At 36.2% G+C, this 15,421-nt stretch overlaps 3 protein-coding genes across 3 annotated transcripts; all 3 read right to left on the bottom strand.

Annotated features, from left to right (window-relative positions):
• Window positions 1-306: 306 nt before the first annotated feature.
• On the bottom strand, window positions 307-1,729 carry LOC140792848 (mitogen-activated protein kinase kinase kinase 18-like). The gene has a single exon (XM_073144069.1). The coding sequence runs from the start codon at window positions 1,651-1,653 to the stop codon at window positions 307-309; it is 1,347 nt and encodes a 448-aa protein (XP_073000170.1). The 5' UTR covers window positions 1,654-1,729.
• A 2,194-nt stretch (window positions 1,730-3,923) lies between these two features.
• LOC140792988 (mitogen-activated protein kinase kinase kinase 18-like) lies at window positions 3,924-5,419 on the bottom strand. Its single transcript, XM_073144280.1, has one exon. It carries the CDS (start codon window positions 5,315-5,317, stop codon window positions 3,971-3,973), a length of 1,347 nt encoding a protein of 448 aa, XP_073000381.1. The 5' UTR covers window positions 5,318-5,419; the 3' UTR covers window positions 3,924-3,970.
• Window positions 5,420-12,294: 6,875 nt separating this feature from the next.
• On the bottom strand, window positions 12,295-15,099 carry LOC140792637 (uncharacterized). Its single transcript, XM_073143744.1, has 2 exons — window positions 14,632-15,099; window positions 12,295-12,934 (listed from the first exon to the last, which is right to left on the bottom strand). Exons 1-2 carry the CDS (start codon window positions 14,912-14,914, stop codon window positions 12,552-12,554), a joined length of 666 nt encoding a protein of 221 aa, XP_072999845.1. The 5' UTR covers window positions 14,915-15,099; the 3' UTR covers window positions 12,295-12,551.
• Window positions 15,100-15,421: the final 322 nt, after the last annotated feature.

The raw sequence follows: 15,421 nt of genomic DNA, 5'->3' as shown, positions 1-15,421 counted from the left end.
TAAATATATATTATATATATATAAAGTGCTATAATTCTTGCTTCTTAGCTCATAAGTACTAAGTTAGTTAGTGGGATACTTGCAGTTAGAGCTTAGCTTACCAAACTAATACTCACCTGCCACCTAACAAGAGAGATCAACAATCATAAAAAGGACCCCACCAACTTTGATACCAATTATTGGGAAGGCATACAAATCTTAAAATCGAACTCAACCTTAAACTTAAGCAATTAAATGAGTGGCAAAAGAAAAGTATATAAATGCTTTCACTTTTCTCAAGCCTTTTTAAACTTGTGGGACTAAACTTTAGATTAGATATTCAACAATATATCTATGTTCATATATGGTTCTACTTTGATCATTAATTAGCAACACAAAGTAAAAAAGCCAAGTTGAATAGAATGTTTTACTTCTCGAATTAGAGTTGTTATCACTAATAGTACAGAAGTTAAACTCTAATCTACATGTAAGTAATTGTTTTTTCTCACTTCCACCCTCACAATTACTATCACTAACAGAGCTAAAATCTTGTGGGTTGTACTGGAAATCCTCACTATACATGTGATTAGTGCTAAACATGAATTCCTCTTCTCTGCTCGTACAAGCACCAAGGTTTTGGATGTCTCCATTGCTTCTGATCGTCACCCAGCTCTCGTCCCAAGTCCAGTTGGGCTCCGCGAATTCGCCGTCGCCGGATAAATCGCGAAGCCTCGTTGGTGGATCCTCGATTGGGAATTCGACAATTGGAAGGTCTTCCTCTTGATCCTCTTCCTCGGATGAGAATGAGCTCCAGAATTCGTGATCGAGTGTGCTCTTTGGCGAGACCCAGAAGTCATCGGCGCAAGTTTTTGGCTGCAGGCAATTGAGAAAGGGGTGTTGGAGGAGTTGCTCTGCAGTCCACCTCTCGTTGGGGTCTCTCGTCAAACACTTGGATAAGAAATCCTTCCCCTCCTCCGAGATCCATTTTGGCGATTTGGGCACTTGAGAAGAGAATCCGATGTGGTGTAGAACGGAGATGGCGTCTGAGAAAGCCGGCCAGGGGAGCTCTCCGGTGGCCATCTCAACGACGGTGCACCCGAGAGCCCAGACGTCGGCTGGCATCCCCTGCTCTTCTCCTCGAGCGACTTCCGGCGCCATGAACATTGGCGTACCTCTCAATTCACCACCAAATCTATTGCCATCTTCTTCTTCTTCTTCGATCATCAATCTCGAGCATCCGAAGTCGGCGATCTTCGCCTGCCCGCCGGACCCAATCAGCACGTTCTGACTCTTGACGTCGCAGTGCACGATCCCGCGACCATGCAAGTAGGAGAGCCCGCGCAAAATCTCGTAAGCGCGGCACCGGACTGCACGCTCCTCGAGGCGGCCGCCCTGTTTCTTGATCTCGTCGGCGAGGGATCCGCCGGGGGCGTACTCCATGAAAAGATGGCAGCCGCCGTCCGCGGCCACGTCGAAGCCGAGATACGAAACCACATAGGGAGAACTCAGGCCAGAGAGGATCCTCTGCTCCCGTTTCAACATTCCGGCGCAGGTGCGGCCAGACGATTTCACGGCGAATACTTCCCCCGACGACGAGTCGACGGCGAGGGAGACGGTGGCCGACGAGCCACGGCCGAGCCGTCGGATTCGGCCCCAGTCTCTCCCAATTGCCATTGCTTGAAGAGGAGAGAAGAGATCGAAGAGGAGTGAAGTGGTCTAAGCTCACAGCTCAATTTTTTCTTGCCCGAATTTGGATGGTAGTATTAGCAATTAAGTGTATATATATAGAGAGAGAGAGAGAGAGAAAGAGGAGAGATAGAGAGGTGGAAGTTTCACAGTGGATTCTAAGTCTCTGGAACGTGTAAAACGAGAAGTCCACGCAACTCTGCTGAGATTATTTGCGATTCCACGTGGGTATAAAATAATAAGAAAAATGAAGGTAAAAAGGTATAACAAAAATTCTGATACGATGACATCTGACATGTAATAAAATTAAGATAATAAATTTAATATACAACTAGTAGTTTCTTGAATGTTTATTTGTTACGAGGTAATTAAAGAAAGTGATGGCCTTCTTAAAATCACTGGAAGTTTCTATTTCTTTGATGTAATTGACTGTCCTCCTGAGAAAAGAAAAGAAAACGACACCGCTATATATTCTTTGAAGTAATTTCTCTAGAAACTTGTACTTTTAAGAATTATCTTTTTCCTTTCTCTTCTCTCTCAATGTTAGCGATTGATCCACGCTCAAGTTATAAGCTAACCAACTCTCGTCGCTCTCTTTTCTTGCATATAAATATTAATAAGTTAATTCCTTTGCTTTCAATTGGGCTACACCGACGCCTTCTTTGGCAAGGGATCATAGGAACAAATAGTAGGTAGAGTGTAAGTAAGAAAGAAGCATCTCTTTCCCAAACCTAAAAATTGATCTCTAAGTAACAAGGGGGACCCTAAGAACCCTAGAAAATGGATGGATTCTAGTCCACGTGGACATCCACAGACCACGGAGGACTTAGTAGAAGAAAGAGAGAGAGAGATAAAGAATAATGCCAAACTGCCACCAAATTGCCCATAAAAAGTTATCTAATTATTGAATTCATGTAGATATGAGGAGTGGAGTGAGGAAATGGTGAAGGGAGGTTGGATGGAGAGTTGAGCTAATGATTTCTACCAAATTTGTTAACAGCTAGGGCTGGTGATACCAAAGCATCTGTCCATAACTACATGATGCCATATACACCTCTGTCTTTTAGGTCAGCTAACATTCTTACCCTAAAGCATAACCAATGTTTCTAGAGTTAATATAATGTCTTGGTACAATTCAATTATATAGAACTAGACTGCAATTTTTATATTCAAGATTTCGACAAAAGTTTAATTAGGATTCGATGCGGACCAATCTAGTGCGGTCCGGTCCGAGCATACTATCAGTAGCGGACGACGACAAAAGTATACTCTTTTATTTCTTTTAGAATAATTAGGATTCAGCGAAGTGAAGCGAAGCAGAGGAGGAGTATGCTACCAATTAATTACCTTTCTCTATACCTTTTCTTCTTAATTAATTAACAAAGGTGATTTATCTTATTAGTCAATCAACAAAAGAATAATTATAACACCTTGCTTTAGAGATCATCATCCTGCCATTGATGCTCTTCTTACTTACACTCTACCATTATACCATATCCTTTCCCTTACCAGAGAAGATGTCGGCATAGCTAGAAATTGTTAAATTAAATAGGTTAATAAATACATAATTCGAAGAATAATAATATATAGTGCAACATATTTACATTTAAATTAAATACAAAAGGAAAACTCAATTAAATTAATTTCCCCTCAAGTGGACAAATTCACCGAGGAATAGTTAAAGTATTTAATTTTTTATTTATGAAAATAAGAAAATATTCTCCACTGCATTGACCAAATAATAAAGAGTTTTTTTTTTACATAATTGCTATTAAAAACTTTTAAAATGTTAAACTCTTTCATAGTTACTAAATTACCCTTATTTATTAAATTTTAGAGTACAAAATTTTATCAATAATTTTTAATCACAAAATAATAAATTTTAAAGAGTTATAATTTTGACTGCAATTATGATATTTTGCAAGATTTGTTGGTTGTTTGAAATCAATTCCGTCTTGCTTTTGTAGTTGGTGTCAAGTAAATGACTCTTTTGCCCTTGTCACGGTGTCAACCGTTGAAAGGACCTTTAGACTCTCTTTGCCTCTCCGGGCGACACGTGGAAGTACAGAGAAAATACTCGGAAAGGCATAGACGGCAGCGTTGAGCAAAACATCGTTGACTCTTCCTTTCTCCATTCAACTAACCAAGTAGACAAATCCGAAGCCAAGACTTCCACCAACAAAGCTAAACTATTTCCAAATTCTCAACTCTAACAAGACTCTTTAACTCTTCTTAATTGGGTTTATCCCAACGTGATTAGCATTTTCTTACTCGTTTCTAGATCTCAACCACCCTTCTAACGTTCTTAAGTTTCTAACCACCAGGAGACGACTAAAGAAAGACTAAATTGAAGCCTTGAATTGAATGCATTGCTTGTACTCTTACTCTTTGAATCAAAATTACCGTTACAGAAGCTGAGGAGGAATCGTAGTCCTTCCTCTTTGCCATCAATGTTACTACTGTTACTATTGCTATCACTAACAAAAGAAGCTAAAGAATTGAAGTAAAAATCCTCATTAGAATCTATCAACTCTTCTTCTCTGCTTGTACTAACACCATGGCTTTGGCCGGCGATCTCGATCTCGATCTCGATCCCGATCTCAATCTCGATCTCGATCTCCTCCTCGTGGTTGGTCCTCACCGTCACCCAGTTCTCGTCCCAAGTCCAATTGGGTTTGTCGAATTCGCGGTCGCCGGATAAATCGCGAAGCCTCGTTGATGGATCCTCGATTGGGAATTCGACAACTGGAAGGTCTTCTTCTTGATCCTCTTCCTCGGATGAGAATGAGCTCCAGAATTCGTGATCGAGTGTGCTCTTTGGAGAGACCCAGAAGTCATCGGCGCAAGTTTTTGGCTGCAAGCAACTGAGAAAGGGGTGTTGGAGGAGTTGCTCTGCAGTCCACCTCTCGTTGGGGTCTCTCGTCAAACACTTGGATAAGAAATCCTTCCCCTCCTCCGAGATCCATTCTGGCGATTTGGGCACTTGAGAAGAGAATCCGATATGGTGTAGAACGGAGATGGCGTCTGAGAAAGCCGGCCAGGGGAGCTCTCCGGTGGCCATCTCGACGACGGTGCATCCGAGAGCCCAGACGTCGGCCGGCGCCCCCTGCTCTTCTCCTCGCGCGACTTCCGGCGCCATGAACATCGGCGTACCTCTCAACTCACCGCCAAATCTATTGCCATCTTCTTCTTCTTCGATCATCAACTTCGAGCATCCGAAGTCGGCGATCTTCGCCTGCCCGCCGGACCCAATCAGCACGTTCTGACTCTTGACGTCGCAGTGCACGATCCCGCGACCATGCAAGTAGGAGAGCCCGCGCAAAATCTCGTAAGCGCGGCACCGGACTACACGCTCATCGAAGCGGCCGCCCTGTTTCCTGATCTCGTCGGCGAGGGATCCACCGGGGGCGTACTCCATGAAAAGCTGGCAGCCACCGTCCGCGGCCACGTCGAAGCCGAGATACGAGACTACGTAGGGAGAACTCAGGCCAGAGAGGATCCTCTGCTCCCGTTTCAACATTCCGGCGCAGGTGCGGCCAGACGATTTCACGGCGAATACTTCCCCCGTCGACGAGTCGACTGCGAGGGAGACTGTGGCCGACGATCCCTGCCCCAAGATGCGGCCTTTCCGCCATTCTCCAACGGCCACCATTGATAACAGATCAAAGAAGAAGAAGAAAGGAGCGGAGGGAGAAAGAAAGAGAGGAAAGAAGAATTGAGTTAGTACTTGCCACTATTGGACATATATATATATATATATATATATATATATATATATATATAGAAAGAGAGAGAGATAGTTTGGTGGGTTTTGGTTGGTTGAGAGGGTTTGCATTAAGATTTGGGCGTGTCCGGAAATGTGAAAAGGAAAAGGAGAGGAAGGGTTTTCAACCTTCTTTTTTTTCCCCCACGTGTCGAAAGTCTACGCCGCCAAGACCATGCCAACTTTTACCAAACAATCTATCTTCCTCCTGTGTCCTGTGTCCTGTCCTCCTCATTTTCACATACCCTAGTAAATTACTCTTTTATCCCCACTATTACATTTGGTAACACATGGACCATGCTTATTCGAAGCTACTCGTTGTTCTTTCTTTCTTCTAACAGTTAGATACTAAATTACTCATTTACCCCTGGCGACGGTCATAATGTGCGAGATTGACTCTACCGTATAAAAATTATTTTAAATTATCATTATTATTACGTCATAAAGCTGGCACAATAAATCAAGGCATAGGTCAGCCTGACGTCATACATGTGATTAGCTTGCAATCTACCTCGTGGGCTAATTATGTCAAATGATTAGCATAGGATTCCACGACAACCTGCACTTTCCACGTGATTTCTTATTGCACATTTATATATAAAAAAAATTATCGATGCACTGACATTTAATATGACTGGTAAAAATTTTATCTTTAAGCATAAAAAAAAAATCTTAGTCAGATGATATGTGCCTTTTATTCCCTTTTAATAATTAGGTAGTTAAGGTGTTACATTATAATCCTCTCATAGCTTTTTGGCATATTTTTTATTATTATTTATTCTCGATTTATTCTTTTGGAAATAAATAGAAGTGTGCAAGTAACATTGGCCCCAAGTGCCAATCTAGCTAGTCCACGTGTATGGCCCTAATTGAAACACTTGGAGGTACTATGAGAGAGGTGAGAAGGGAAGTTGGGGGGAGTTATGGAGATGGCGTTATACCAAAATTATTAGGTGGGATTTGGTAGTACCAAATATGTTATTTTTAATATCTATCATGTTGTCAAATAGACTCTTTTTTTTTTAAATTTTAGAGAAAATAAATAGAAAAAATTTAACGAAAAAATTATTATTTAGCGTTCTCGGTCTACACCGTTAGAGTCTGAGAAAATAATAATAATAATAATAATAATAATAATAATAATGAAGAAAATGAAGAAGAGTTTAGGTGTAACTAAGCCATAATAGTCTTGTGAAAATATTAAATATATTTGTTTTCTTCTTCTCTCTTCCAAGGTTGAAATATCTAAAATTATCTTAATGTGGAACACCAAGGGAGATGTGGAATACCAACTTAGGGCAATCAAAATGATTGACTTTATGAACACGTAATTAGGTAGATAAGTTGTATTTAATTGGTTGGTGGACCAAAGTAAGAGTTAGGTGAATGGGAAAGGACTAATGAGACTTTTGAATTAATTTTTGAAGAACAGGAGGACATAAAGATGTAGAGAAAACTTAGGTCAACTCTAGAAACACATCCTTGCAGTTTTGGTACTCCATTTATTGACATGATCAAAGTCAAGCACTTAAAATAATTTAAAAAAAAAAAATCTTTGTGTTGTATTTCTAGGCTTCACAACATAATAAAAGGAAAATTGTTTCACACTCATCTGAATAGATCTCCTTTGTTACTTATGTGCTGATATATAATACTATTATGTAGTTTCAAGTTTTAATTTTAGTGTAGTCAAAGAAAATTAGTTCACATTCATTGCTGACTAATTTTAGTTGAACAGCACAGTCGATCAATCTAGAGAGGGAAAGAAAAAGATTTAAAAGTAAGGGAATTTATAACTAGGAGTAGCACCGGGAGCCGAAAACCCTAGCTCGTGTTTCGCCCGTTTGGCCTAACAAGCTAAGTCCAGCTCGTTCAAACCACAACTCGTTAAATTGAGAACTAATATCAATCTAATAGTTAAATTACTTATTAATTAGTTAATAGATTTTAAATTTCAAATCGAACATAAATTATTCGCGACCCACAACAACAACGAGATAAATTGATAGGCTTAGTTGCAACTAACCATCTTTTAATACAGAGAATTAGTATAAATGAATTAAAAAAATTAGAAAGGAAAAAAAAAGTGGGTATGATTGCCATCCACCTACAGTATTAATTAGATAAGATGTGGACTTCTCCAACCAATTAATCGAGCAATTAATTTCACACACACATATAATATAACACGAGGTGTAATATGAACTGCATTAGATTTGACCACTGAGCTAACCATGCAACTACGTACCAATATTTATTATTGAACAAATGTTTGTATTCTATTTTTATATTCAACTTGCCAAAGTCCACGTGAATCATCTTTCTCCTCATATTTAATCCATTCTTCCATCTTAATGGCATGCTTCTCATTACTTAGAATTTTCCTACATCTAAGAATCACTACTATTCCCCATGCAGCATCCTTCCAACTGAGTTGTGACCCTTAAGTTTTTCATCAAAAAGATGTCAGGTATAACTAAGTTTACTACTTTACTCTAAGAATAAAGTTATTATCATTGATATAAAAATAAATTAGTAATTAAACTAGTGTGTAGTATAAGAATTTATATTCTAAAATAAAGATATCAAAAATAATATATCACTATGAACGAAATTTGTACTTGTACTTTAGCTGAAAATTTAAAAGTCGGTGGATTCCAATAATTCTTTGAAGTTTGAGAGAGAGAGAGAGAGAGAGTTGCACATTTAGATCTGAGTGAGGTATGTGAAGGAGGACTTAATGGAATCTTAGGTGCAGTTAAAACGTGCTCATTTGAACATAATCTAAGCATATTATGGTACTTAATTGGACAAAGTTTATTGATCTCAGTGTAGAGTACCCTGTGCAATTGATAGGATGCCTCTAAGGAGTATGGTGCAGTATGTGCAATGATTATGATTAGGGCATAAGATTTGTATTTAAGTGTTTTTTTTTTATAATCACTCGTTAGTTCGTAGACCGTCTACCGTGGATTGAGATTCAGTGTGGATTGATTTGTCCAATCATATGATGATCATGATCATGCTTGAAATTGGGTATTAGTGCGGGTGCAATAAGAATTGTCGAATGTGGAGTGCTAATACGAGCATGACCCATTTTGGGTCAAAAAATTTAAATATGAATACAATGTGTTTATTAAGTAGGTTATACATAAACAAATTATCGGGCGACACAAATTGACTCATACGAGAACGACCCAAATTGAATCTCACTCCCTCTACGGCTGTTAGGATAAAAGTTAGCGATCTGTTATACACAAAATACACATCCAATTACTATTTTCCTAATATATATTTATTTATTTTATATAATTGATATAGAGATACTTAGGTCTAACTAAACTTTGACTTAATATATTAAGCTATGTGTGCCCGACTAGTGATTGTTTGGAATAAATGTCGCCAAAATATTGTTTCAAGCCGGCGCATTGCCTAAGCACCAAACTACTAAATAATTTTTTCCACAATAATTACACTGACCATACAATCTCCTTAGTCGTCGGGATATATTGAAACTATTTTCTTAATATTCGTTTGGTCTTACATAAAAATTACACTTTATTATACAACTATATTCTCTTAATATATATATATATATATATATATATATATATATATATATATATATATATATATTCTCCTATGGTCACCCACACGACTGCACGAGTGATAGCAACCTTTCATATTTGATCTCATGATTGGAATTATTATTTTTTTTTTTAAAAAGAAAGATTTCCTCACGTGGCATTTTTTTATTGATGCCGAAAATCGCAGCCTTGTGTCCACGTGTCGAACGTCCGGCGGTGGGTTTGCTGTGGGCCACACCTCGTGTGCTATTCCAACGGCCAATAGTGATGGTTGATGGGCGTTCATATCAAGCTAAGTTTGTTGCATTTATACATAATAAATAATTGACACTGTTGGAAAAGTTATGATATTAAGATGGCAATGCCAAAAGAAAGAATTGAAGTTGAAGTCATTGTGGTTGAGTCCTTGTGATGTGATGCCAATTTGCATTGTTTCTTTGGGACCATTCTATCTTTCTTTCTTTTAATTTTCTTTTGGGACCACTTAGACTTGGTCCAATTTGATGGAAGAATTCTCATGAAAATGATGTGCTAATTTAATTCTCTTCTATTTTTTGATTTTTTTCTTGTTAAAAAAAAAAAAAATATATATATATATATATATATATATCGGCAACTCTACGGTGTCCGGATTAAACTATTAGGTATCGTTGGTTAACGAACTTCGATAGTATTTATATAATATAATGTTTTTTAAATCAAATATTTTACTCGTCGGACACATTTATAAAAACACCTCGGAAGTAGTTGAAATATTTTTTAATATATGATCGATATATTTGCCTGCATCTACATCTAGGGGTATGCCTAAATTGACCTCGCATAGATCGGTCCACACTAAATCCTAATCGTGGTGACGCGAGCCTAACCTAACGACGGACTCGAAACAAACAAAAAGAAAAAGAAAAAAAGAAAAAAGAAAAGTCTTGCTGGTGGTGTAAATCAATGACCATGCCATTCTTCTTGGTCACATGGTTGAAAAGTACTCCCATGGGAAAACTTTAATTTCTTGCATTGATTTAGTTTGTATTCTTCTAAGGACATAATAATAATAATAATAATAATAATAATAATAATAATAATAATAATAATAATAATAATAATAATAATAATAATTATTATTATTATTATTATTATTGTTATTATTATTATTATTATTTTGTTTATATCCACCTATTGATTTGATATCGTCCTAACTTAAAAATGTCCACCAACTAAATAAATCTAAACCTATTGGATTAAATGACTGGATGTTAAATTCTAGAAAAATTTATATATAACACCTTGTGTATTAATAAAATCGTAGTTTACATTCTATATTTTTATTATTTGCAAATCGAGCTATATAATTTCGTAAAATATGTGTACAAAATACTCCGAGTTAGATTTGAACTACCACAGTAAGAATATTATCTTAAGTAGATATATTTTATTTTTAAAATAACTAAAATATCCTCAGTATGATTTAGTTGAGTATATTATCATAATTTTCTTAGTATAGTTAACTTACAGATCGAACAACATAGTATTTTCTACGTATATTTGCTAAATTATATGACTCAATTTTATAAATAGTAAAAATATAAGGTGTAAATCACAATTTTATTACATACAATTTTTTCTAAATTTTAAGAAACATTCAAGAAGACTCCGTTAAAATAAAATTAGAAAATAAAGAAAAGAAAAAAGAAAAGTATGAACGGAAGAGAAAGAAAAGAAGAACAGTTCATCTTCCTCTCTCTTATGTTGACACTTTGTTAGGTTAAGAGATGGAAAGTTCCGTCCAAAAGAAAACATTAATTAATATCATAGTTGAAACTTAGTTAAATTCAAGAGATATTTATATTCAACTCCCCGAACTATTATTATTTTTTATAAAATATTAAGCTATTATGTTTGGACCCCTTCAGCTCCCTATTCTGGTGGTATGTTTTTATAATAAAAAAAAGTTAGAGAGTGTATGTGGAAATAGTGCAGGGTCTAAATGGAATAAACGTTAAGAAATATACATACATTCCTAGAGTATAAACGATAATAAAGACAAAATATATGTTGTTTTTTGATAAATTTCTCTAAAATATATAATAATTTACCGGTAAACCTGGGTGGCGTAAGACCAATGCCAAGTTGTACTGAGATGATACGTAATAACTTACGTATAAGCGAGTACGCAATAAGATTATAAATAATAATCTTTTAGGGTCTAATTTTAAAAATTAATGAAAAGAAAAAGATGCTGATCTAAGATGGAGTTGAAGAGGGGAAATAAAAAAATTAAAAGAAAATTTAGAGAAAGACTACCCAACGTCACTCTATTAGTCTATTATAACGAATTTTTATTTATTTTTTCTGGGTACGAATTCATGACATAACCATTGCGTAATGGAAGCTAATTTCTCCATTTTATGACATCAAAGGCTGAAAAAAAATAGAAAGGATATTATTACATATAGAACTTCTTGACTATCATTTTTCTATATTTTTATTAATAATGCATGAACTCTTTAAACTGTTAAAAATATTTTATTAACGTCGTAGATAAAAAATTAAAAAAAAAATTAAAGTAACCTTATGACAAGATAAATGAATTTTGGTAAATTAAGAATTTTCTCTAATTTTTCTCTAAAATATAAGAGTAAATATGGTGAAAATAATGAAAGTCTAATGAAAATGATACGAGATATTTTAATAGTCTAGGAGGTAAAAATATAGTCAAATGATAAATACACATAAATAAGGTGTTAATGATAATAAGATCAAAATATAGGATGTAAATCATTCTATTTTTTATATTATAACAAGAGATAATACTACTTAACCTATCTGCATATTTTCACACAGACATCCCAACTCTTGGAAAGCTTTGATCCTGTCGATGCCCTTAACGAAAGAAATGAAAATAGACAAAAATAACCTTCTATACATTCTACTCCTTTTCTTCCCTCCATAAAAAATAAAAGATAAAAGTGTATACTAGTGTGAGTTACATAGTAACTTTTAAAACGAGAACGTAATGGAAGAAAAAAAAATTTGATAGGTTTTCAATAATGTAGAAGATCTGTGTATTAAAAACACACACACTTTCGAAAGTGTTACATGAAAATAAGCAATAATCTAGAGGATCCAAGTGAAATTATCTCATAAACTAGCATTAAAACAAAAATTTGTTTAAAGAAAAACAGATCACCGGTTTTACAAGGAAAGCTTTCAAAAGCCAAATCTGACGAGAGTTTAAGAGCCTGACCACAATTAGACTTGGGGTCTTAAGGATTACCAGTATGAACTACTCAACAAGGAGCTGGAATTATAATTCAGTTGAACTCAAATCTTGGTAATAAACACATGTTAATTGCTCACCACACCATGTAATTTTTAGAGCACAAAGAACCATATCATCTATTATTTCTCAGGAATGGCTGCTTTAGTAAAACTCACTCAGAAAACCAACAACATATATATAATCATAACTATCAAAGGAAGATCATCTCAAGCAAAAGAAGCTCCATAAAGCAAAGATCTCTTTCTTCAAGTGTCATTTAAGTATTCTTCTTGCTATCAGAATGCGATATTCCCAGGTCTATGGACTGCAGTTGGTTTCTAAGATTCTGGTTTTCCTCAAGCAGGCGGTCATACTCAAGAAGTAGGCCCTCAGATTGTTTCCTCAATGCTAAAGCATTGGCCTCGGCCACCTTGACCTCCTCCACTTTTGTTTGCGACACGGATTTCAGTTGCTTTATTTGTTCATTTAGACTGGCAATCTCTTTCTCGCGTGATTTCATCTCCTCTGAACCGCTGCTTTTTGCTTCTTCTAAGATCCTGTTCTGTTTCATTACAGCCTCCATGCTTTTCTTTTGAATCCGCAGCTCTCTAATGTAATGGTGCAGCCGATCAATAATTAGCGAAAGGAATAGGGAGTATCCTGCATAAATATGATAAAACATATCGTATTCAATTATAACTGAAATAATCAGATAATATGAAAGAGTCAAACACAAAGGGTTCTGAAAGAAAAGATTGATTCATCTAGAAAATATTCCGATAAAAAGAAACATATGCACAAATGTAATACAGAAGGGGCTAATGACTAGGACTGCTCGTCCACAAATACAGCAGTAAGAAATAATCATCATACAATTCAAATAAAAAAGGACAAGGGTTGATTCCCCCAATCTAATAACCATGCCCAAGGCTGATCAGTCTTCAAGTAAATAATAAGATAACCTCTAACTAATGGCCAATAAAGTGCAAGTCAACTATCCAAAATCATAGAAACTAAAAGATATTGACATGGTCGTGGGAGAATGCGAGCCTCTTTGTCATGACCAAATTGTAGAGTAATTACAGAAAGGTATTACATGCACATAAATCACAGCATAAACTCAGAATATAAGGATATGACCTACCAAATTGCACAGGTTGTCTCCTGAGAAAAACCGTTGTGAAGGAAAATGAAATCCAAAGTAATACCTCCACGAAGTTGGTAAAGCATAGAAGTTGAACCTAGTGACTGATTTCTTTGCTAGTTTAGTAATATAATTGATGCTTAATACCACCAGTTAATTTGTCTAATCCACTATGTAGCCTACAAGGTACAGATTGCCAAAACCTATATATTCCAAACCACGATCTGTTAGAGTTTAGGATAGATTCGAAAATTAACTTCTCACACAAAAGATTATTTTGACCAACTCAACAAGTCATACCAACAAACAACAATACACAGTTCCAGACAGGAGTCGGTTATTGGAAATGAAAAGTAGGATACTTGAACAAGACAAAATAAACAAAAAGTTGTGTAATAGGAAGTGAACTTGCACGTGAAGTATTTCTATAGACAAAACGACAACAAAAACTGCACCTTTTCTGCTCTCTGAATACATCAAATCTCCTTCTCGATTAAATTTAAAAAAAAAATGGTTTATAAACCAAAATAGAATTGTGGATCTCAGTGAAGGCAAAATAATGAAATCAACTGTTGGAACTTGGAACTTCCCCTACTAATAGAACTGATCACGGATTGTTTTCTAGATTATTTTTTGTGCAAAGGTAATAGAAAAAACAAGTAGCCTCTCAAGTTTTCATATTTAAAAGGCTCCTGTTAATTGTCACCAAAATATGCCCTTGTATATGAAGGTATATCAGTAAATGATAAGTGTGCATCAAATCTTTTGCTCACAGATGCACAATGGTGTTGACCTCATAAATAGAAGGAATAGTTTACTTTGTTAAATGTTTGCAAACTTTAACCATACCATCTAATTGATTAATGGATGTCATCAAGAGTTCTGGCAAATTTTGCTCCATTACAACAATTATAGTTTCACAAAAAAGATATTTGAATACATCATGTATGACTTTCGAATGTAATCATAGTAATATCTAGTGACGCTAACAATAAAAGCTAACGGTTCCTAATACTTATATATCAATCCTCGATCTATTACTCATCAGGTTTAGACTGGGTTCCTAACATCCATTATAACTACAATCGGCACTCTTTTAATCAATCCATCAAAAGAACATGAGGCAATTGAAACCCTAAACCAACAGAAGTGAACCAAAACACCAAATAGGATACAATTCAAAGGGTAAAGTCGCAAGATTTTCTTTACCGACCCATGAGGGAGGCCTCGAGGAGGTGGCGGCTCATGAGGACCTGGTCGGTGGGTGTGAGCTGACCGACCTCGGTTGAGCGGTTACGGATCTTGGCCATGCTGTAGATGCTGGAGGAGAGGACGACGAAGACGGTGCCGGCGATGGTCCTCATCATGACTGGGCCATGGCCGCGCTTGAGGCGGTCGAGGGCCAGGATGGCTAACTTGCGCAAGGGGGTCTTGAATAGGAGGATCACCACTATTCCCACCTCCGCGGCTAAGATCGTGAACAGTAGCTGGATCATCTCGTCTTCTTCTTCTTCTTCTTCTTCTTGATTTGGATCGAAAGGGAGGAATCGGATCTGAGAAAGAATGGTGGGGATTAAAGGGAGGGAGGTTTATGGTAACGCGTGAGAGAGAGAGAGAGAGAGAGAGAGAGAGAGAGAGTCGTCCTCCTTAGCGAGGAAGTAATTAAAGCTAAAGAGGAAGTAATCAAAGCGAAAGGTGAAAAATTACGATGAATACCCCCCAATGAGTTTGGTGTGGATCTCGAGGCAACTGTTTATTTTCATTTTTTCTTGCTGCTTTTTGTTCGACAATATACACAAATTATGCTGAGATTTACGAGTTTTTTTTATCAACTTATTACCAATGTAAAGCTTCTCTCAAACTTACTACCAAAGTAATTCTATTTTACCCTAGCCCAATAAAAAAACTTTAAACTCATAAATATTTTATATAAAGATAAACATTTTTATATAAAAATAAAATTTTAATTTAAGTTATAGCTAAAACACTAACTTAAAATAGAT

The sequence above is a fragment of the Typha latifolia genome, chromosome 7, assembly GCF_019914945.1.
Source record: "Typha latifolia isolate L0001 chromosome 7, TyphaL0001v2, whole genome shotgun sequence".
NCBI lineage: Eukaryota > Viridiplantae > Streptophyta > Magnoliopsida > Poales > Typhaceae > Typha > Typha latifolia.
Note: the sequence above shows the minus strand (reverse complement) of the source record. Positions and strands in the feature narration are given on the sequence as shown.